Consider the following 23094-nt stretch of genomic DNA (forward strand, 5'->3'; position numbering starts at 1 on the left):
TCAACACAAGCAACACATTTATATACCAAAGATACATCATCACTGGTGTTAACAGTAACACTGCCTCAAGAACAAAGAGTTCTTTATCATATAAAAAGATAGAAGGATTGCTTACAAATGTCTGTCCCGAAGCATTTATCCTTTCAGCTTCAATTACTAGTCGTATAGTCATGTCACTGCTTTTTGCTAGCACAGCAGTTTTTTTCAAAAAACTGCTTCGGGAAAACATGTTCAAGCACTCCCTCTGTTTTCTGAGATAAAAAACTCGTTTCTGAGGCAATGTTATTGTTAGCACAAGTGATGGCGGGTCTTTGGTGTATAAATATGTTGCATATGTGACATAAAATAGTTCGAAGTTAGCGCTCGTGTTGTTTGTTTCATCTTGTGTCCTGTCCTAATGTGCACAATATTCTCTCGCTATGATCATTGAAAATTTGTAAGATGCTATGAAAATATTGAAGGCAATGGTCAATTATTCTGATATGTAGCAAAAGCTTTGTTTCAAAGTGTTTACATCGTTCGCATGAAACATTTAAGTCTGCCGCAGAAAAAACAATGGGGAACCGTTTTGACGTTAGCGAAAACGTTGTGAGAAAAAAAAAACTCAAGACTGCCGTCGGGTGATCTGCGGAGATATTGATAGTTATAGTGAAATCTTACATTATATGAAAAATTTGCTGTCATAAATGGTTCCCTGGTCAAAAATGCTTTTGTACAGAATTGTTGCGTATGACGGCACCTCCGATTAGAGAAGCGCAACTTAAAGGTATCTTTCGGAATAAAGGAATAACCTACTGCATTTGATGCAGAACGGTAATATAGGTGTAGCAAAAATAGCTTGCAATTTTATTGTTGCTGTGTATACCATACAGAACCAGCGAGTAGTGTATCACGTGAGCCACAGAGTTCTTTACTGCTTAGTTTCGGCCTTCAGAAAGGCTGGCTTACGAGGTAGTCTTTTTCTTTTCTTTTCCTGTCTCCTCCTTCCAGCTACTCAATGGCTTCGCAGTAAAACTCGCGGCTCTGATCATGATCCTGGTGACGGTCAACCTCAACAGCGATCTCCACCGGCTGCCGGACTGGATGTTCTCCGAAAACCTGAATTACACGGCAGGCATTTCCTACTAGACGCCATTGCTACAAGTGCCGCTTGCCTCTTATGCTGCGAGGCTGCGGTCAGCCATGTTAATGAATAACCGGATTCATACAGACACATACACGATTAAATATCTTCTACGTTTTGCACTCATGGTTCTTCATTGGTAGGCTGCCGTAGTGGTTCAGAGGTTATGGGGCATCGAAATGCACTGCGGGCGAGATGTAGAGACCCGTGTGCTGTGCAATGCCAGTGCACGTTAAGGAACCTCAAATGGTTGAAATTACCCGGAGCCCTCCACTAGGGCGTTCCTGATATCCTTAGTTGCTTCTGAATGTTAAACCACATAAACTAAAACTAAACTTTCTTATTAGTAGATGGAGCCCAGTATCCACACTCTAGCACTCAGGAGGTCGAAACGTTGCCTTAAAATTTCTCTTGCACGTTCGAGCTTGGTGGTGGATACTTTTTGGACTGAAAATCCTGAGTAACATGCTGCGTGCTCGTGTCCTGGTGCTGTGGGGACTAATTTGTATATTGTCATTAGTCAGTACTAGGCGCGCTAGGCGGGGAGGAACCTTCTGCAGCGTTGTAAACACTGTGAGCCGAAAGGATGCACTCCCTCTCTTCGTGAGACTCTCTTCCTGGCGAGAAAAAATGACGAACTAAAAGTTTTGGAAGCAATAGCGGTCGCAAATCATAAGGATTCCTGTATTAGCACTCCGTCCCTGGCACTGACAAAGAATTTGGTTATGTTGGATAATGTTCTCGTTTTTAGATTCTGCTGCTTTTAACTTTTTACCTTATTTTTGCCGTGGCCCTTTAATCCCCGCTGTTTCTTGTCTGTTGGTTAGTGTTTCTTGTCTGTTGTTTGTTGGTTGCATGATTTTTATCTTCTATGCTTCTTATGGTTTGATCCTAGTGACGTTACTACTTCTGTTCACCCGCCCTTGCGCAACATACCTTCCCCTCTGCTGCTCCTTCCCCCTCTTTTCACAATATATGTGCTTGTTCGCTTGAATAAAAGCTAAGTTATTAGTCAGCCTCATGGGTGTGTGTGTTTCGTTTCTGTGTGGCATCCATTTGTTGGCTGTTTTTCAGTGTGTTACACCCACTAGCCCGCACTCACGTCCCAGGTGGAATGTTCGACAAAAGCCGCTCCTACTGATAGCCACTATATTTTCTGCGCCGAACGCGGTCACCGTAACCAAGCAACTTTCCTGGACTGAGTAGCCACATTGGCGCCATTTCCTATGCCTACCGCCCTTTGAAATCTACTGTCCTGACGTAAGCGCTGCGGAGTAGTAGCTAGCCGCGTTCTTTCTACAATCGCAGCCCTTGGTGCTGAAGCTGAGTCCAGTGGACGACTATCATCTGTTTAGTATTCCTGATACGTCGCATGCGAAGCATTCTCAGAAAACGAACTGCTCCCAGCTCTATGTTACACACGCCACAAAGCACCAACCAAGGTCGATCTGACTACCCATCCCTGCTTTACTTTTGAGCTTCATTTTTCACGATAATTTGTTAGACCGCGGTCAGCCCAGGAAAAGAAGCAAAAATAAAAATTGCTATACCCGTAAGTTCTCATGTAGAGTTGATCATGAACAAAGCAACTTGGTGTTTCGAAGATTAAAGCGTGCATACGAGATGCATAGTTTCCTCGGTGCACAAAGCGGCATGGCCGGTGTTGGTGGAGCTTTTTTTAAGAACTGTGATGGGGGTACCGATCCTCGTGGGCGGGGTCCTCTGTACAGGACCTTCATCAACCAGTAGCTGATCGCTCAGGCTAGAGCGGTACAGCGGAACTTCCCATGAGGAGGTAGTAGGGTTGGGTATACATCGTTGCTGGAGGTGCGAACTCTCTAGTGTACTAGAGTGCACTAAGCGCTGTTTCATGACAGGCAGTGCAAGAGCTATAGTGAGGGGAGGTGTTACTGTGATGGAGGTTTGAGAATTAGTTCGTCCTGTGTGAGGGGTACGTGCGTCTTCAAAACTGGCCGGGGCCTCTCATTCAGTGGAGTAGAAATGTATGTTTGCGCCACTGAAATTTAAAAATATTTTTGACCTATAGCAATATTCACTCCGAAAATATCTCGAGAGAGACACCCGCCAGAATAAAGTGCTTTAGCACCGTCGTACGGGCAACACGTTATCCACGGCAAATACAATTCGACGGCAAAATGTGGCCCGGAAAGCGGAGAAATGGTAGCAACAGCAGAGCGCGACCGCATTGGCCGAGCGGTCGGCTGGCTGTGCCAAAACTCACCAGTGGGCCTCTAATGCACAACCTTTTATATTTTCACTAATACCACCAGAGCACAGAATACACAACTGAATACGCGGCAGAAAGCACTTCTTGCGGAATGAACCGTCATTTAACTTTCTGAAATATTCATCATTGTGCTCATATTACACAATGCCCCAGTTATTACCTCTTTCTGTAAAACTTTCTTTAATTGATTTGAAGATCGAGGAAATCACACTTGCGTATTCCTGGAAGTTTCCTTTTGATACCAAAACAATTTCGTTTGCTAAGAAATTTCTTTTAACAGTTCATGCAGATAAGCAAAATGTTTACCAACTACATATTAACAAGTATGGATAAATGCCTTCAATTCATGGCGCGTTCATGAATTTCGGCGTAATTTTTCTGCTATCAGTTTTGACTTTTCTTCGCACTTTTAAATGCGAAACCGAATGCAGTTTGGGTTGAGGTCATTGGAACGAAATTGTTGACACAGACGCACTCATTGCGTTTCGCTAGGAGATGCCATTTTTGCTTTCTTTCGCTTTCAATGTTGTGTTGTCTGCTTTCAATGTTCAGCTACAGTTTTTAATCAATTCAGGCGTTTATTCGTATGACCAAAATTGCTTTCTCGGTTTATTGTACATTTATAATGACCACGGTAAATGGAAACTTTTAATGAAACCCTGATAACTGCATCTCAACTAATGGTGTTTGAAAATCTCCCTTTAAAATGTTTATATTTCATGATTTGGTTACAAGTGTATTTACTACGAATATTTTGGTGGGATTTACGATTTAATGAAATTGTCAGCTAGGCCAAAGAATTTCGCTGTGCACAGGTAAGATATTTAGTTCTAAATGCATTTACTGCAAGTAATGTGGAAGGCTTTACGATTTAGTGATATTGTCAGAGAGCTGCAACGAATTTTATCATTAAGTAAGGTAAGAGATTGTTGCTATAATGCGATAAAGTTTTTTTGGCCATATTGTAGAGCTTGCATTTTGAGTATTATTTCATTGAAATGTCAGAATGCCACAAGATTTTCGAGTAAATTTCAATTGGCAGGATTGTACAGAAAGAAATAATTTTCTACCAAGTTTGTATAAGAGACGTTGATAGAAAGTAAACGTTGACACATGGTAATAAAGTCAATAGGAATGTAATACAAACTATAAGGAAAGTCAAAACCGCTTTTCTAAGGGCATTATCTACTCCGCAATACAAGGAGCGCTACTAAAAAGTTAGCGAAATATGAAGGCACAAGACAATACAGTTGCTTGCGTGCAATATATGTATTTTTGGAACCATTCATTGCGCTGAAGTTTCTTCCGGAGTTCCGTTTAGAATACAGCTGAAAGATGAACGCTCCTTGGTGCGCGGTGCAAACTTCATCTTAGGCCACCACCTTTTTCAATCACCACCTTTGGCAGTCCATTTAGGCACCTAGAACAGAAAAGAAGGATTCAAGGAGGTTAGTGGTTTTACTACACATGTGAGGAAAAAGATTCTTTTATTACTAGAGTCCGGGAAACAATGAGAAATATAGTTATTTTCTCGTATATTCGCGCTCGTGTTCAAGAAGTGCTCGTCTCTAGAATTACATTCTATTTGCGCGCATATCAGAGCTTAAAAATGAAGTGCAAACGCCACTATCCTATCCCCACCTTAATTCCTGTGTATGTAATAATATCCAGCCTATAGTATATTTCCACCGAATATGCCTCTAACATTTTGGTTTATTACTCGAACACGCAAAGTGAACGCACAAAGCACGTTTAGAAATCGGGAACTGATTCCTTCTTGGCAGCAGCCCACTCCGAGAAATAGACTACAGGTAGAATAGCTTTAAAAGGGGCAAAGCTTTTACTTCCTACAAGAAGTTAATCATGATGGTGCATGTTTATACTCTGTCGCCAAGCATTTCTCGTCAAGCAGCACAATGTAATAAGGTGTTTTCGTGCACTAAAGGCGAGGTCAAAGACCCAATTCCCAAGCATTTCACTCTTAAAAAGCCGAACATCAGGCTAGGTTAGAGTTTGTACTCATTGTCTCCCCTGTGGGTACCCAGAGGCACTGGGAACGAACCTCGCAACTCCCGCATACGAGGCAGATGTTCAATGCAATGCAATGCAATGCAATCAGTCGCTGCAAATCTCTTAGCAGATGGCTTTCGCCTCCGTTGATCCAGAACTATCGGGAACATCGCTAAAATGGACTTCCTATCCCTTGCTCCTTTGACTGCGTATAATCGAACATCGTTACTGCGATGCTACTAGCTACGAGAGTGATAGGATGCAGACTTCTGACTGCATAATAATGCTTTGTGTCACCACTTAGTAAAGTTAGTTTTATTGACGCAAAAAGTGTGATATAAACGACGGAAATATATAAGAGAAATATCTGTGTTTCGTACTTCTAGGTAATTCCAAGATGCTGGAAGGTCCGAATGTACGGCGACATTAAGGCACTAGGTCGAACACTTCTTTCTACTCAAAGACTTTTGACACTGCATACAGAGTCACCAAACTATGGCTAAGGTAGTCGTATTGGTCATCTAGGTAGTCTTGTCTTTACAGCTGTTCTCCAGCACCTTACGCATACCTTAATCATCGTCATCTTCTCTGAGCTTTTCCCTGTCAGAACTCTGCTCTAATAGCTGCGGAGAATGAGAAGACAACGCCACGTCTTCTCGTCTGTAAATGTTGGTAAAGAAAACTGCCACGTATTCCGCTATTCTCAAGGGCGAAAATTTGACAAGAAAAGCTGTAGCGCATCACTCCGGGTGCCGCTCTGCAGTGCATCCGCTAAACAGCCGACTTGGGCGAGAAATAAAGTTGGATAAGATTCTTGATTTACGTGTGTACAGAACGAGAAACTTCTGATAATATTTAGATCATGGCAGCACTGCACGACGCACTTCTCTTTGTTTAATCGAATATTAGCGCTGTTTTCATTGCAAGGCCCTTTCTCCTCTAGAAGCGGTTTACGGTTTACGGGGTTTAACGTCCCAATGCGACTAAGGCTATGGGAGACGCCGTAGTGGAGGGCTCCGGAAATTTCGACCACCTGGGGTTCTTTAACGTGCACTGACATCGCACAGTACACGGGCCTCTAGAATTTCTCCTCCAAAGAAATTCAACCGCCGCGGCCGGGATCGAACCCGCGTCTTTCGGGTTAGCAGCCGAGCACCATAACCACTGAGCCACCGCGACGGCACTAGAAGCAGTTTCCAGCTGCATGTGTGCCGGTGCTAGAAATTCAGTCCATTAAACACACATCAACCTAAAATTTAAATGTAATCGTTTATTCTAAGCTGCTACTTTCGCCTTTGTATCGGCTTTCGCCGTTATATGGACGTGGAAGAATTAGTTATACACTGCAACCTCGATGGCAAAGCCACTTCAATGGAGTATGTCCACTATGAACATGCTGTAAAGCGCACCCTGATCAGGCCCTATTTACGGTTTACCAAGTTATTCTCAGAAGTGGATACCAATTCGCCACATTACAGTGAGCTGAGCGTTTCATTCAACATCTTAGTTCCTGTACTTCAGCGGAGTGTTGCTGAAGCGGTCACCTTTGCAGTCGTAGACTGCGCTTTTCTTTTTCCTCGCTGGACACGCGGGTACATTCTTCACTACGACGCTGCAGGTTGGTACACTGATAACAATTTGACACTGGTGATCTGAAAGGGCCTATGCGCGGCGCGCTTGTAGACCTAAGACCGCGGATTACATTGTGCGGCCACGCTGATGCTTGCGGACAGGCCCCCCAGCGGCAGCTTCAGCATCAGGTTCGCGCTCGCTGCTGACTGGAGGAGGTCAGCCACGATGCAGGCAAGACCGTTGATGAGGCTTCCGGGATCCGATCCAAGGAGGGTGTTCAGCAGGCACTGCGGTCGGCGGATGTTTCACTTTTAGCGGCTAATTGCACACGACCGAAGAACCTTCGTATCCTGCCAAACTTACTGTATACACGTTTTCCACTCCTGTTGCATTCCAAATTTGACTGAAGAATGCTGAATGGAAGCTTAAAACATTTTGCATATGCCTTACATTAAGGGTGTAAAAAAAAAAAAGGAACTGCTAGAAGCGCTCCCGATTTGCCGAGAATATATACATGGATTGATAACGCAACGTCCGCTTAGAAACGAGGGCGGGCAGATGCCATGAAGTTTTTTCGAAACTTTTCTTTTTCGTTTTCTATCTGGTTCTTGAAGTTACTATAGTAACGGAGCAGTACACATTACATTACCTTGCTTTTAAATATGGCCGCACTATGTGTAGCATTAAGCTTGCTATTCACGCAATCTTTTCTGAAAACTTTCTGGCATAGTGGCGTTGTTTGGTTTTGCTACGTATAACGCTACAAAGCGCTTGAGACTATGAGAGATGCCGTAGCGCAGGGCTCTGCATTATATCGACCACCTGGGGTTCTTTAACGCACACTGACATCGCACAGTACACGGACCTGTAGCATTTTGTCTCCATCGAAATGTGGCCTCGGAGAACGTGATCGAGTCCGCTTCTTTGGGGTGAGCTGCCAAGAATCAGATCAACTAAGCCAGCGCGGCGGCTTTTTGCGGCGTGATGACCACTAGGCCGAGGCAATGCGGTAAAGGGCGGAACCGCTTCCTACCTAGGCTTGCTCTGGGTCACGCGCTGGCATGGTACAGGACAGTCAAGGGGTGAATAATACTTCTTTTTGAAATTTTAACTTAAACAGGAAAAAAAATGGTGGTAAGTTATTGTTCTGAATGTCAACAAGCACAAAGACATGGCGAAAAACTAGAATCAAGATTTTACGTTGTTTCAGCCAGGATAAGAGGTTTGCGATATTACCTTCCATGCTTGCAGAAAGAGGTAGTCTGAAAGCCTGATCTATCACCAGACATCTCTTTATAGTTTACATGTACTTATCCTAATTGTTGTAAAAATATTATGCGTACTGTGCAGCACTTGATAATACGGCCTTCAACAGAACCTTTTGTTTTGCTTTGTCGCATAAGAATGCAGACACATCAACGGTTATCGCGCATATATTTGGGTACAGACAAATTAAAATGTATAATTTCGGCACTCAGTATCCTGCGCGAATACTCTTGTTCCATTATGTGAACAATATTAATCTTATGTGCCCCTTTTCAGAAAAGGGGAACCTCCGCATGCATCTGCATCTCATCTTGTATGTGGTAGAGTGTTCCTACATGTTTTCATTTACTCCTAATTATGCTCAGGACGCGAATAAATTCTTAACGTCAGTATTTGTATTGTAGGGTCCTTACCACAACGGCCTTGACCAGATTCGCAAGAAGTTCATCCTGAAAAAAGAAACAAGAAAAACTGTGACCTTCTTATGTGCAAGCATAATGCCGAAGTAATGAGGTGGAGGTGCTGTGAATCTTGGCCGTTCATTTGGAACATTTATGCGCTTAAAATTTTCAGTGGCGGTAGGGAAACACCATTGTAATGCATGAATTAGATTGACTGATCCTTTCTGACTGTTATCGTACTTACTCCTCGATCTTTACTAGGTGTGCACCACAAGCCTCAGTTCAATTCTATTAGAAAATATCTCTTTATAATTTAGATGCTGCATCTTTCCTTTCGTTATAATGGCTCACGTAAGAAGAAATAGTCTCAACAGGGAAGGTTTTATTAAAGTGTAAAAAAAAAATAGTCACGCTTATTGCAGTATGTGTTGCCTATGTGAACTAACCAACCGCTTATAAAAATCAGGTGCACTATTTCTCAGCATTCAAAGCTTAAATTTTGCCCTCTATGTTCTTTCGGGCTGTAAAGTGTATGGTCATACCTTGCTAGTTTTTCAAAAGCAAGATAAATAAAAGAAAAACCGCCTTTTTTATCTACTTCCCAAAAAACACTAGTTCCAGAAACGTTTTTTTGCGGCCACAGCCGGCCACTATTACATTTAACGACAATGCTTGTGGGAATATCTTCTTTGATAGGTGTCAAAAGCCTGACCATGCGTGGAGCCGTCGCTGGCAGTTGCTATGCAGCTCTCATTGGCTAGGCTTTTTACATTTTTTGAAACTGTTACCAAAGGTCGATGGAGCAACAACCGAACTGCATTGAAATTTGCCATCTCATCTGTCTGCTTTGACCCATGTATCCAGCGTTTCACATGGTAAGTTTCTGGATTTACTTACCGTGGCGAGATCACCGTTTTGGCACAGAAGCAAGGTGTCATCCAGGCACTGGAACGAAATGATTGCGTGAAATAATTGTAAGCCTGCCGCCGATAAATGCAGGTATTCTATTCTACTCTGCCTAACCATTGAGAGCTTTGTATTTCCTTCCACCACATGGTAATATGCATGGCCTTAACCCATGCACAAGACTTTATTTTAGAGCTTTTAAGCAGGGCTCTAAAGGCATCCCAGAAAGTCTGCACATTGTAAAGATCGGAAACATTCTCCTTCACCTGCACAGGGTTTTGATGCTTCTAGAATGCCTTTAGCGCCTCACGGCACAGCTCAAAACCACGTTCTGTAGATGGTGAGAGAAGCCAACAGCCACAGAAACCAAGGGGAACAGGGGATTTTTAAATTATTTATTTTGTGGTGTTAATCAATTCATAATATTACTGAATATGTTATGGCTTAAAGCTAATTGATTAGAAAAGCAGAAGAAAAAACAACCACATGCCGCCGGTGGGATCCGAACCCACGACCTCCGAATTACACGTCCGGTGCTCTACCGCTGAGCTACGGCGAAGGCTGTCAAACCTTCTGCTTTCGGGGGTATTTATGTTTCCAAATAACCTAACCTTGGGAGTGTTCAACAGCGCCATCCACGTTCTTAAGCGGCGGACGTAGCACGTCCTGAGTTACCGCTGATGTGACGTAGCAAACACTATACATCGATGAGTCTGCATAAATGCACTACAAGACGATGATACGTTTCCTACATGGCTTGACTGGTGCGTGCGGAAGAGACGGAGAGGAGGAAAGGGCACTATTTATATTTATGCTGATTTTAAATGGTAGCAACTAGGTGGAAAGGCCGAACGCAAGTTGAGGTGTGAAGCGACATCGTACACACCACTGGTGTGTGGCGCGTAGGTGTAAAATGCCGCACGCTCGCTCTTTGTAGCTCCTATAGCCGACCGAGGCTCATATTGATATTATTTAGCAGCCTCTGAACATAGATTCATTGAAAAAATATAGTCGTTAAGGAGCTTGCTTAAGATCCTTGGTAGTGGTAATTGACAGCTGTGGGAACGTGCGTTTCCTGCACGTTCGAGTTTGGAACGATAGCAATAAAAAAGAGCCTTACCGCATTGCCCTAAAGAAAACCCAATGAAGTGTACATTTTGGCACAGGCTCTGCGCAAGCTTCCTCAAAATGACACTGCAAAATAGGTTTGTTCATGCAGGCGCTTCTAATGGTATTGCTTCGGAGTGTGAAATAAGACATTTATACGGTTTAAAAATGGCGTTTAATTACTGCTATTACGTGATTTAAATTACAAAAAGAGCTGCGTTCTCAGAGGCTTGGCTTCAGGCGTATACTGTACGTACGATTAAGCGAACGTAATGCTCTCTTGACTTCTTATAACTATCATCGAGAGTTGATGGACGCCCCATCACTCTGCCACAATGGCCTATTTCTTGCTTTGTAGTTCCAGGGGCAAGCGAACTGCCGACCCCGATGTGTTGAGGCTACCACAGATAGAAATCACGGACGAAGCGCATACATTCTCGTGAGAACGCCACCATTACTGCAGTGTGAGCAGTTCCGCTCGTCAGCTGCGAACGCAACCGATTTGGGTCTATGTATTTCTGGCGACTCTGTGGCACTGGCTGTGGTCATGGAGCCTTGAGATCATCGGCATGGCGAGCTACGTAACGAATGTCGGTGCAAAAAAACAACATGAAGAGAACAGCAGCGCTCACCTGTCCGAGGTTCAGGTTTCCGGGCAGCTTGATAGATATCGGCTGCGAGCAAGTCTTGCTTCCGGAGAGAAGGGTAGTGCATCCGGGAACATTAGCCACCGTACACAGTGGCTTAATCAGGTTCGTAACAGTGCTGACATCTGCATTGCGAAAGAGCGCGATCAATGAATCACGGTCTTTATCATGTTTAATGCACGTCTCCTGCAAACCTAAATAAATAATAAATTCCTTTCCCAAAAAGCAACATATGGCTTTTTGTTTCAAATGTTAAGGGGCAAATCACGCTGCTGAGGTGTACGCGCAGATTCATTCATGCCACCAGCTGTCAGCACTGTCAGCGGTAAAATCGGTAGACACTACAACGGAGTGTTGCTTGACTTTTAGCATTAAAGACGGATTCAGCTCAAATCTCGCACATTTTCACGTATTCACGTTATTTCTGGCAAGATTCCATAGCTCTAGCAGGATCTTTGGCATGCTCATAATTCTTGGGCAGTCTCCGAACTTCTCATAGAATCACGCTCATTAGCCTGACGATTATCATGCCGCTAATCGTCAGGTGAGATCTGCAGACATGCGCAGGTAAAACTTGAGCAGGCAAGGAAAATGTCACAATATTTCCGATCTACTTATCAGGTTTGTGCCGCTTGCTTTAAGGTCAATTTATAACATTTCTCACATTCTGTGGTCATCTGATTTTCTATGTTGCATTGTACATTCGGTTGCAAGGTAAGTTAGATTTGATTTGCGAGATTTGGGTGCCAATTATGGCTTCATGTTTCTTGTGCAGTTAGATGATATGCTTAGCTTGTGAGATAACTAGTCAGCATCAGCGGTAGTCCTGCCGGCATTTTATTTTTCTACTACTAACTGTCGTTCGACTCCAGCAAACCTCATAGCTAATCTCCTCCCACGAACTTTTGCGAACTCTCTCATTCAGCCGCAAAGTTAGCTGATAGATGTTTTCGAGCTACGTTAACACAGTATGTTACAAAGTATGACGCAGTACATAACTGCTGACAAATTTCTGCAATCTAGGGTTCTTAATCCATTAATGTGTGACTTAAATCACACCACACTCTTGTTTTCTTACTTTCGCTCTATCAAAATGCTGTAATTCTACCGTGAATTGAAGCCATAAACTTCTGCCCAGCAGGTGAACGCCACAGATACTGAGCCCGCAGGGATTTTTCGTGAACCTACGAGGCCTCCGGTCACCCGATCTGCGAATTGGATTTTCTAGCCTCGTCCATCTCCTCCTCTCACTAAAGACAAAGTCTTGTGCATTCTGTGATTCCGTCGGCTTTATGCACGTGAGAACGGACATTCTGTCAGAAGAGTACAAATTTGGCATATGATGTTGGTTGGATTTGTCATGGAATTTCACATAACACGCATCTCTGTCCGAGTGTTCATTTCACAAATTTTTGGTTGCAGTAAGTATATGTTTCAGGGTACTGCGTTTCCATGCTTCAGTTTTAAGGTATCTCGGCAGGCTGCTCTTAAATTTACGCTGTAAGTTCAAGCTGTAAACGCTACATCTGAAGCTGCCCCTGATGAAGAAACGGCTAGCTCGTTGAAGGGCGTTTATGCCTCCCTGTTATTCAAAAGGTGCCCCAAAATTCATTAGTGGCGGTAATTCCAAATTGCCCCTGGAAGATATGTCTCAAAATTGTCTTCCATGTGTGGTTCAAAAAGCTGTGGTGAAGTTTACTTACACAACTTGTGGCATACATGACAGCTGCACAGATATTCCAAAAGATGAATGTATAAAGAAATAAGATTGCAAGGAAATGTGACTTATCACTCCGGCCGACGTATATTCCGCTTTTGAGACAGCAGGAAATGTGGCGTTGGTTTACTGACTCTGGCACTCGGCTGCTCAGTTCAAAGTGGCAGGATCTGATCCAGGTCTCAGCGTCAGCTTTTCGGCGCAGGAGAAAGCCATGAACGCCCGGTCTTTTGATGTCAATGCGCTTAATTTAACCTTACATTGTCAGAAGCACTGCTGAAGCGTTCACTACGACCTTTCCTTTGCTTATGTGCGGCTCAAGACATTAGGCGCCACAGAACACTTAATTTTTCGACAAGAGTTGCTTGTAATTTCTCATGTTATTTACGTGACGAACTTCATGAGGCGTATTTTGCAAGTTTACCTTCGTTTCGCGAAAACAGTGCAATAGCAGGAGACATTCATTTCTGCATCTACTAATAGCATGTTGAAACAAAAAAGTTTCTGGAAGCAGACATGAATGTTACACGTAAGAATTTTTTCTGGAGCTTTGTACAGGCTTCTTGGGTGTACAAGAGGCGAGAACAAAAATAAATTAATTGTCTGTGAGTAACTATTACATCAATTTATATTCTAAAAAATTGTCGGTGATTAGTTGCATGTGCTTTTTAACCTGAATATTTCAGTTGTGAAGAGCACTGCAGTAAAAAAGATTTTTTTATTTTAATTTACCATTTTTTTAACGAAAAAGCAAGTTGGCTGAACAAACCATATGTGATGTCCGAGTAAACCAGCAAGGCCTTGCTCAACATTTAACAAGGCTGCTGCGCAGGATGACGAAGAGAGAAAGTGCTCAAAAACATCGGTGTGTTTTCTACCATGTTGTTTAGGGTTGAACAATAAGGGCAGAAAAATTATCCGATTACTGCATGTATGAGCATGCATGGCTATAGCGCACTCCCAGCCACTGCTTACGCCCTAAGGCAACTGCACGATTTAAAAAAGCAATAGTAGCTGGTCAAGGTATTTACTGTGCCTTCAGTACCACTGTAAACCACACTATCTTTGAACAGTCTCGATGTACAGCATGAACCGAATAAAGCGAGTTGTCTTTCACTTACCCAAACCGAGAAGACTAAGCACAAGGGTGATGATGTCGACCAAAGCAGACACGGCGCCCACAACGTTAATGCTCGTCAGCGCTGTGATCAGGCACTGAAATGGGGCAATAGTAGTATTAGAAGGGAAATATTGGGTTGATATAATCAAATATATGCCGCGGGAAAAAGCAAATGATAAAAAACTCAGCCGTCACGACACCATATGTTAGAAAGACCTTGCTAGCTTCTGCTCCCCCTGCAGCAGAACTTTTATTACTGGCCCAGACATGCATCAACACGGTTTAACTGCGTTACTGAAAACGAAGCGTGGGCGAGTTTCGGTAGACTGCGCAAATAAAAGATAACAATAGCTTCACTGCATTTCCTACCCCGGGCGCATGTGCGGAAGGAACACGCATTTGCTAATTCCAGCGAGATCACCTGTAGTTATGGCATTGCAAATGCTTCGTTTATTGGCAACAGCGAAGTCTCAGACCCCGCAAAGCTTTTCTGACTCCGTTATCGGGATGATAAAAAGTCGTCATGTGAGAGTTTTCTGCATACCCACCTGCACCAGCTTTTCAAGGAACCCGATGATGTCCTCCTGTGGAACCAAGAAAATATAGAGATTTAGAGAAAAAACGTCATATATTAGGTTCATGGCACGATGCCGCTGCTTGAATATTTACTGAGTAGTCCCACCTTGAAGCCAGCCATTGCTGAATGGTAACAAAGTGAAGGCACCGATTTAGCGAGCATAGAAGGCTGGTCAGAAAGAACTCCACGCTTTTGCCGCAGAGACGGCATCATCGCTATGTTCGACTCCACTAGGGAGGCAAACCTTTTTTCATTTTTTTAACCTTTCGTTTCTTTATACCATCATCACGTACCAGCCCTCTTTCCTGCGCCAATGAACGTCAGTTAAAAAAGTACTACTCGCTTTAATTGCTGTGGGTATCCTTATGCGATTGTCCTATACTATATATATATATGCTTCGTTTCTACTTTCCGTCTATCCTTTAACCCTCCAATTTTCTTTTTCTAAGAATGCAAACCGAAGCGCAGTTTTGTAAAATACTGTGATTTTTCTTCATGAATACTCTTTCTCACTTTCAGAAAAATGCAGTTATATCACTGCAAAAAACACTGAGAAAAAATTGATTTGATTGATTGATTGATTGATTGATTGATTGATTGATTGATTATGCGATTTTTCTATTTCCCCAGCGGGGATGCAGCCCTTCGGGTAAATGACACCGATAATGGACCTCACAAGCTGGTAAAAGCACGTAGAAGCACGGCCGCCTTTTTCTCGGCCGCGCATTCGGTCCCGGTGGTGAGCTACGTCACCGCTCAGAATTTATTTCAAAAAGAGAAGCTTACCACAGTTCCAGTGCACAAGTCCACGGATGTCCCGAGGCACTGGAAGTAAATTCATTTTCGCGCTTAGTTACGAGGCTTATGGGGGTCCTATCAGAATCTATCAAAGAAGTTCTACTGTGAATGAACCCGAAACGCAGTGGCTGCATGGTGAAATATTCCATTGCCTTTCTGCGGTAATTACCTGTTCTTCCTCCGGATAGCAACACACGTGTACGTTACTTCACGCACTAGGTTTTGAAGTCAACTCTCACTTCTCAATCCCCTTCATATCACCTCTGCAAGTTCCCCCAACGCTCAGCACCTCCCCAAGGTTAACCTCCCAGCGTACCAATATCGCTGAAGAGATAAGTATCAAACAGCTGTATCCTACCGGTACTCACCTACGGGGCAGAAACGTGGAGGCTAACAAAGAGGGTTCAGCTTAAGTTAAGAACAACGCAGCGAGCTATGGAAAGGAAAATGATAGGTGCAACGCTAAGAGATCGCAAGAGGGCGTAGTGGGTGAGGGAACAAACGCGGGTTAATGACATCCTAGTTGAAATCAAGAGGAAGAAATGGGCTTGGGCAGGGCATGTAATGAGAAGGCAAGATAACCGCTGGTTCTTAAGGGTAACGGAGTGGATTCCAAGAGAAAGCAAGCGTTGCAGGGGGTGGCAGAAAGTTAGGTGGGCGGATGAGATTAAGAAGTTTGCGGGGATACAGCGGCGGCAACTTACAAAAAACAGGGTTAATTGGAGAGGCATGGGAGAGGCCTTTGCCCTGCAGTGGGTGCAGTCAGGCTGATGATGATGATGATGATGTATTTCATTAACCAGCCTCTCTCTCTCTCCCTATTTTCTCGTCTTTGCTTTTCACAAAACCCTCAGCGTGCAGCAGATGGGAGAGATGCTAGGAATTCTCATCCCAGAGTGGCTGCTTCATGCGTGTATTTTTTGTTGTGTGCGTAAGCCGAGAATTAAGCCCAGGCATCCTAGCCGCCACTTCTGCATGGCGTGCTTATTTAAGGCACTGTGTTTGAACTGGTGCCCACTTAAGAATCGGAAGGAATCCAGCTGAAAAAATTTTGCTGTGTGCCATGACGTGGTGGTAGCAGAACTGACGACGCTAAACATAAACCCAGGGAACGTATTACAAGGAGACAAATGTAATTCGAAACCGACTTTAAGAAATAATTTACTCAATTACTGCGAACGGAGAGTTCAGACTAGTCTTTCCGGTTAACTACCTTCTCGTTTGGTAATGCGGCGATGTAATTCGTCGTGGTCATGGGCGTCTCATGAACCTGTACATGTCAGCACCCTTTTGTCAAGACTTTTCTTGGAAGCCGAAAATATAAAAGCTTCCATGGAGCCGCCATGGCGTTAGTAAGAAGGAAATGTGAAAATAAACAGGCGATGAGAATATTTTTTTTCCAGCCTGCAGTTATTCAGGTTATTTTTTGCACCTTGGTTCCAGAAATAGGGATCCCTGGTCACAATAGACTCTTGGAGATCTGAGCTTTGCTGGCAGGAGTTTAGCTGGGAATGGTGTAATGGTAAAAAGATATTGGGTTGCAGGCATCATACTGGAGAAAATATCGGAACGACGACTTCCAGGCCAGCGCCAAATACCGGTGAAGCTGTCGGAACGTCTAAGAAGACCGGCACAATATTCCAGTTTCTGGTCTTCGGGGCGAGCACACCGCAATATAGCACTGGCAATATCATTGATGCTGCTGTACCTACCGTTCCTAGGTCCAAGATTCCCGGCAGAGTTGCGGTGAGGCAACCAGCTGCAAAGCAAAAGGGACGTGTATTACACGAAAGTAATGCTGCCAAAGAGCTACCGGAAGAGAACAACCATTGATGCGGCTACTATCAGCCTCTGGTATTCTATCTACGCGATCTTTGCTGAAGCAACAATATTTTTGGGAAATGAGCACGCTGCAAGTTTATGATTAAGCGAGGCAAATATGTGCTTTTGATGAAAACTTACGGCTAACACCTACTGCGCGTGGCTAACCTAGCTTCATGAGTCTCGGTGGGCACAGCCTTTCTCTAAAGTAGAGAACCCAGGAGGTCTGCTTGTAATTTGTGTGGCAGAGCTCCTGTAGCATCTACGGCAGTGTTATCTTTGGGATAAAGAACCAGAGCAGTTTTTTTGCTCACCTCGGTGAGGGCAGCCAAGATAATGAGGAGTTTCATAATTAAAACAGCGAGAAACAGGCGACAGAACGAAATGCTGGACGCAAACACAACCATGGTAGTTTCTGCCTCACGTTTGGTGCATTGGTGCTGCGTGTGCCCGTTGTACGCAGCCAACTTAGAACCGCAAGCTCTTTACGGCATTTATACTGTAATGTGGTTTCTAGGTGGCCGGTGAACTGGTTTCGTTTTTTCGACCATAGAATTGGCTACTTCTTGCTTTATGTGTGAATTCTAGAATTGGAAGCGATCGGTTGCTTTTGTTTCTTTTTATTATTCACTCATGCATGCGCTTCGTCAAAATGTGAAGTGCGATGCTAGTGCATGGTCTTGCATATACTATTCTGAACAGTGGCAAGTCGGGATGCTACTTGACACATAGTCGCTGAAAAACAAAGGGGAGGACTGAAAAATGCCTAAAGGCTTTTAGGATTTCAAGAATATTAATAAATACTTTGAAGACAAAAAGAGCACTGCACTGTCCGCTTGCAGAAATAAAAATGCCAAGAAAAAAAAAATGACATCTCTTCATATGGGAGAACCAGTTACTTCTTTGAGGCAGAACTTAAACACAGTAACTCAGGTGTGGCAACTAGCAGAACACTAAAGATGGCTCTAATTGACAATAATATAAGGAAACATAGAAGAGACGACGCTCAGGACGGCACAACAAAATATTTACTGAGAGAAATAGAAGCTCTGTGGAGAGCAAAAGGCCGTTAGAGAAGATTAGCAGAAAAGCAGGCGCCTTACAAGAGCCGGCTCCCAGGGCAGCTGGCATCAGCAGAGCTAGGACAAAGATAACAGCAGCCATGGCAGAAGATGATGTGGACGAACTGAGATGGCTCTCCGAAAGGCAGAATACCGCAGTTGTTTCATGGGCCTTTTGTGCCGTGTATTTATACGGTTAGAACGAATTGGTTTGCTTTTCCGTTTTTTTCCACAGGTCTTCTCGAGGCATTAAAATAGCAAAGCCTGCCGAAGGACCACTCTGCTTTGTAGCATTGGTTGTAGCTATCTGGACCAAGGTCTTGGAGACCAAAGCCGCTAGGTGTGGAAAGTGTGGAAGCCGGAATTAGCTCGCTAGCGTAAAATGTAGCGGCGGACATTCGGACTGCCGGACATGGCGAGGCCGTTTTCCAAACACCTAAAATGGAAACAGTGCAGTAGCAATATGCAAAGGTTTCTCCTTCAGATCGCTACTCGTTATAGCTTGAAATACCCCGGTTTCCTGCGTTTGAGGCACACATGTGCCTACCCCATTCACCTCTGCTTCACGAATAGCTTTTTCTTTTTACACAGCGGATGTCTAAAATGGCTCGCACAAAGTTCCATATTTATCATAGTATTCACTTTTTTTATTTAATGAACAGCACAGGCCCTTCAGTCACAGAAGTCAGCTGCACGCACTCACAAGGCGTATGACGGGGGCATTTCCTACTCTCCTCTATTATCGGCTTTTCAGTGCGGAAAAGGCAAGTCAAGGGTGAAAAATATCCCAGCTGCACACGGGAGCTGTTATGATTTCCTGGCTGCCACGCTTAAGCGGATCCTGAAACTGCTCTTAATTTTGCTAAAATTCGCCAAGGACAACACTATGCGACTATAGCTGCATTAACACTGGCGTCCTTGTGGAGTTTAGTGCACGTGTATGCTGCCCGTAGGTTTTTTGAGGTGATAAAAAACTCAAGCAGTAAGTTACACACAGCTATCAAGCTCAAGGGCGGTTTCAGCAACTTAGCGCCACGCTTTCCTGACCACAATTCATTGCTTTGCATTTTTCACATACAGGGGCGCACTAATATTTGCATCAGGGTTTTATTATTTTCTATTGTGTTTTTTTTACAGATACTAAAATCCACACAAGGGATTTCAGCAGGGTGGAAATATAACATATGAGCACTTAAGCGCAGGGTACAAATCAAAGCGAAAACAAACTACATTGCTTAAATGAGTACACTAACAGCGTTGTTGTGCAATTAAACGTCGCATAAAAGAAAAAGGCATATTTCATCTCTAGCGAAATGAACATAGATGACATGGAAGGCTGGTTAACTTCCATATTAGTTAAGTTGTTCCATTCAATTACGGGAAACAAAAAAAAATTGTTTTTTACTCGGAATGGTGTCATAGTTAGTTGATGCCTCTGTCTTGTGCTACATATAGGATGCATTTATTTAGGCGAAATATATAAAAAACAAAACAGGCTTATAGGACGTGAGTGAAATATTATCGAGAAAAGGAAGGTATGTTTTTACGCATAGGGCAGGTCTTATTGCAAAGAAGTTGTACTTGATCAAGTACCAAAGTATGAAAACTTGTGTTGAAGGTATCGCACTGTGGAATGATATTTCATCTTTTGTGGCGATGTTTATGCGCCGCCGGATTAGCATTACAGTGCGCCTTCTTAAACATCTTTTTTTAGTTTGGTTTATTTGGGTTTAACGTCTCAAAGCAACTCAGGCTATGAGGGACTCCGTAGTGAAGGGCTCCGGAAATTTCGACCGCGTGGTGTTCTTTAACGTGCACTCACAGCGCACAGTACACGGGCCTCTAGAATTTCGCCTGCATCGAAATGCGGCCGCCGCGGCCGGGATCGCATCCGCGTCTGTCGGGCCAGTAGCCGAGCGCCGCAACCACTGAGCCACCGCGGCGGGGCGCATTGTAAGAGTATATTATTACGAGGTTATTTTATCATTTCTTCTTTCAACTGAAATAAAATCAGTTGTCGGTACTAAGCATCTGCTGGTTATTTTCTAAAAATATTATTGTTTACCTTGGGCAATTTATAAATTAGTACCCACTTAACACGGCTGTCAAAATAGCACCTGTTCTTTACAAGCGTGGTGTTCTATGAAAGGGCTCTTCTTGTCAAAAAATTAAAAAAAGTTTTGCTTGGAGAAAACTAACGATACGAGTGAAAATACCGTGAAAGATGTTACGTTCATGGTGTAAAGCAGAGAGTGCGAAAAAGTTTCACTACTGGCAATTTCAACTTAAAACGATTCCGAACCTAGGAAGGCGGATAGATCGTTCCTCGGGAACGTCGTATTTTCTGCTTGGAAAGGTAGTTGCGTTGCTAAGAAAACGACAAATGGAAGTCCAAAAACCCGTCTACTTTGAAATCGCCGGCGAAAAATAAACTGCTGCGGCGTGATCTATATTAATCTTTTTATTCCGATCGATCAGAGGTCTGATTTCTAAAGACCAAAATGCGGCCGGAAACTGAGAACTGAAGGCCATCAGATGGGTAGTCACGGCGGCAAGGTCCAAGTGTGGGCCGCCTACGTACCCCACTATTTCGATGTGGTTTTCGTCTGCATCGCGTGCCTCTACAACCTCTCGCAGTGCGTGCGTACTGTGTAAATAGGCTCCTTTGGTTCGAAAAGCAGCTACGGGAAGTTGTCGAGGATAGCTGAGGACTGCTGAACAAACTGGTAATCGCGCTCTGGCGCTCAGACACATTGGTGACGATATCGCGAGCAGAAATCCTTTGCTGTTTTGTGCAGTCGTGAAGTGTACACGCATGCTTCGAGGGGTCCTCAAGAGCCTGCCAGCAGCTCTCAGGCCCTAATGTATTCATTTAACATCACATCTCCATGAAAGAGTCCAAGTGCCTTACACATCAAACGCTGCACTGAGCTGCCGATTATCGCTTGCTTGTTGACTAACTACGCACTAAGTATGATCGCAGAAAACCCTTGTAGTTAACCCTATGGCGGTCATTGTGATTTGTGGGTTCCTAATTGCTTCCTATGCGTTGTAAGCACAAACAAAGCAGGGTACGTTGCGCCCAGTGGCAGTCCGCCGCCTGCCAGCTGTAGGTGTCGCAATGAATGCTCGCATAATTTTGACGCACTTGCATGAGCCGGTTGAACGTTTTCTGGCATAAACACCTTGGTTGCGTGCCGGCGTCTCACGTACTGCGTGCTTGATGACCCGCGCTTAGAAACGGTTCTCTGAATGCGCCAAATAAGAGTTCACGGTGCATGTAGTACTTCTGAGGTATTTTTCATCACGTCTAAAATACAATCGGCTATCCGCTACACTCGAAACATGTAACACCACGTGTTTCGGTAGCGTTTCAGACATTGACGCTGTGCATCAATGCGCGTATCTCCATGAGGGCATGCTAAAATAAGCAAACAAACACATTACAATTTCATAATGCGGGCAGCATGCACAGAATAGCTTTTTTGACGGCTGAAGCACGAACGAAACCTCTTCACTTGTCACGTAGCATGCGCAAAAAAGTGAGAATGCCGTTTAGAGCTTGAAGTTTTGAACTTGTCGTTCACAGCGGCTACACGCTGCCTGGGTGCACAGAATCGAGGTGAAAGCTTCAGAGTTCGTATTTGCGACTAACCTTTATGTCTCTCCATCGTCTGTTTTGCGCTGTTCTAATTACGAGATCCTTCGCGCTCTCGGCTACACTCGCCGCGCTGCTTCCCCGTATTTCTATGGTGATTTGCCATCAATACGGTGACATAACATTATTAATACGCCAGCGGCCCCCGTGTACCTCAATTTTTTTGGAATTTTCTGCTTTTATAAAAACATTGCTTTCAGTAAAACTGTCATATTTGTTATCAGGTGGCCCTACCCTATCAGTACAGCCTCACATAGTATTCCCGATTATTGTCCCTTTAGTTACTAGTCAGTATTGGTGAATGCAGTGAAGTTTTATGTTGTTATATTTGCTCCAGTCAAGAAGGTGTATTACCACTGTTCGAATATAAGTATTTGATTTCTAGAGAATGCAGACCTAACACGCGATCTTCTGAAAATGAACGAGCCCACAAGGTACAGAAGCCGCGATGTGAAAGATTGATTCTTAACGAACAAGTTAGCATAGCCAAGGAGACGAGGTGTTACTTTTGCCACAGGTTCTCTCCTGCAATCACTTCCTATTTACAACTTTTTTTTTGCCGCCGCGGTGGCTCAGTGGTTATGGCGCTCGGCAGCGGACCCGAAATACGCGGGTGCGATCCCGGCCGCGGCGGTCGAATTTCGATGGAGGCGATATTCTAGAGGCCCGTGTGCTGTGCGATGTCAATGCACGTTAAACAACCCCAGGTGGTCGAAATTTCCGGATTTTGTTCAAAGCGCAACAACAACGGGACAGAAGACGAAAGAGTGACAAAAACAAGCTCTTGTTTGTGTCACTCTTTCGTCTTCTGTCCCGTTGTTGTTGCGCTGTGAACAAAATTATGAACACTTAACAACTTGCCCAAATTTCCGCCTTGCGAAATTTCCGGAGCCCTTCACTGCGGCGTCCCTCATAGCCTTAGTCGCTTTGGGACGCTAGAACCCCCTAAACCATTTACAAAATTTTTGCTGCTACTTAAGTAAAACAGCCAAAAAATAACAGATAAAAATATTTAGGGCGACCACTTCGAGTGATGCGGAGGAAATGAGCTACCATCTTTCT

At 43.9% G+C, this 23094-nt stretch overlaps 1 protein-coding gene and 1 non-coding gene across 2 annotated transcripts; both read right to left on the bottom strand.

The window, feature by feature from the left end:
- Nucleotides 1–7066: 7066 nt before the first annotated feature.
- On the bottom strand, nucleotides 7067–18477 carry LOC149347298 (uncharacterized). The gene is made up of 9 exons (XM_089541534.1): nucleotides 18417–18477; nucleotides 17205–17251; nucleotides 15481–15519; nucleotides 14666–14701; nucleotides 14119–14212; nucleotides 11266–11405; nucleotides 9518–9565; nucleotides 8633–8668; nucleotides 7067–7240 (listed from the first exon to the last, which is right to left on the bottom strand). The coding sequence occupies exons 1-9, from the start codon at nucleotides 18475–18477 to the stop codon at nucleotides 7067–7069; spliced, it is 675 nt and encodes a 224-aa protein (XP_089397660.1).
- TRNAT-UGU (transfer RNA threonine (anticodon UGU)) lies at nucleotides 10014–10088 on the bottom strand. Its single transcript has one exon. It is a non-coding gene; the product is annotated as a tRNA-Thr (tRNA).
- Nucleotides 18478–23094: the final 4617 nt, after the last annotated feature.

The sequence above is a fragment of the Amblyomma mixtum genome, chromosome 4 (assembly GCF_055824585.1).
Source record: "Amblyomma mixtum isolate Tamu chromosome 4, ASM5582458v1, whole genome shotgun sequence".
Classification (NCBI taxonomy): Eukaryota; Metazoa; Arthropoda; class Arachnida; order Ixodida; family Ixodidae; genus Amblyomma; species Amblyomma mixtum.

Bases quoted from the DNA above. Each gene is read 5' to 3' on its own strand.
- LOC149347298 (XM_089541534.1), bottom strand. From the start codon at position 18,477: ATGGCTGCTGTTATCTTTGTCCTAGCTCTGCTGATGCCAGCTGCCCTG. The intron at 15,520-17,204 runs GTAGGTACAGCA...ATTTACTTCCAG, and splicing joins GAATCTTGGACCTAGGAACG to TGCCTCGGGACATCCGTGGA. The intron at 9,566-11,265 runs GTGAGCGCTGCT...ATTTCGTTCCAG, and splicing joins GAAACCTGAACCTCGGACAG to TGCCTGGATGACACCTTGCT.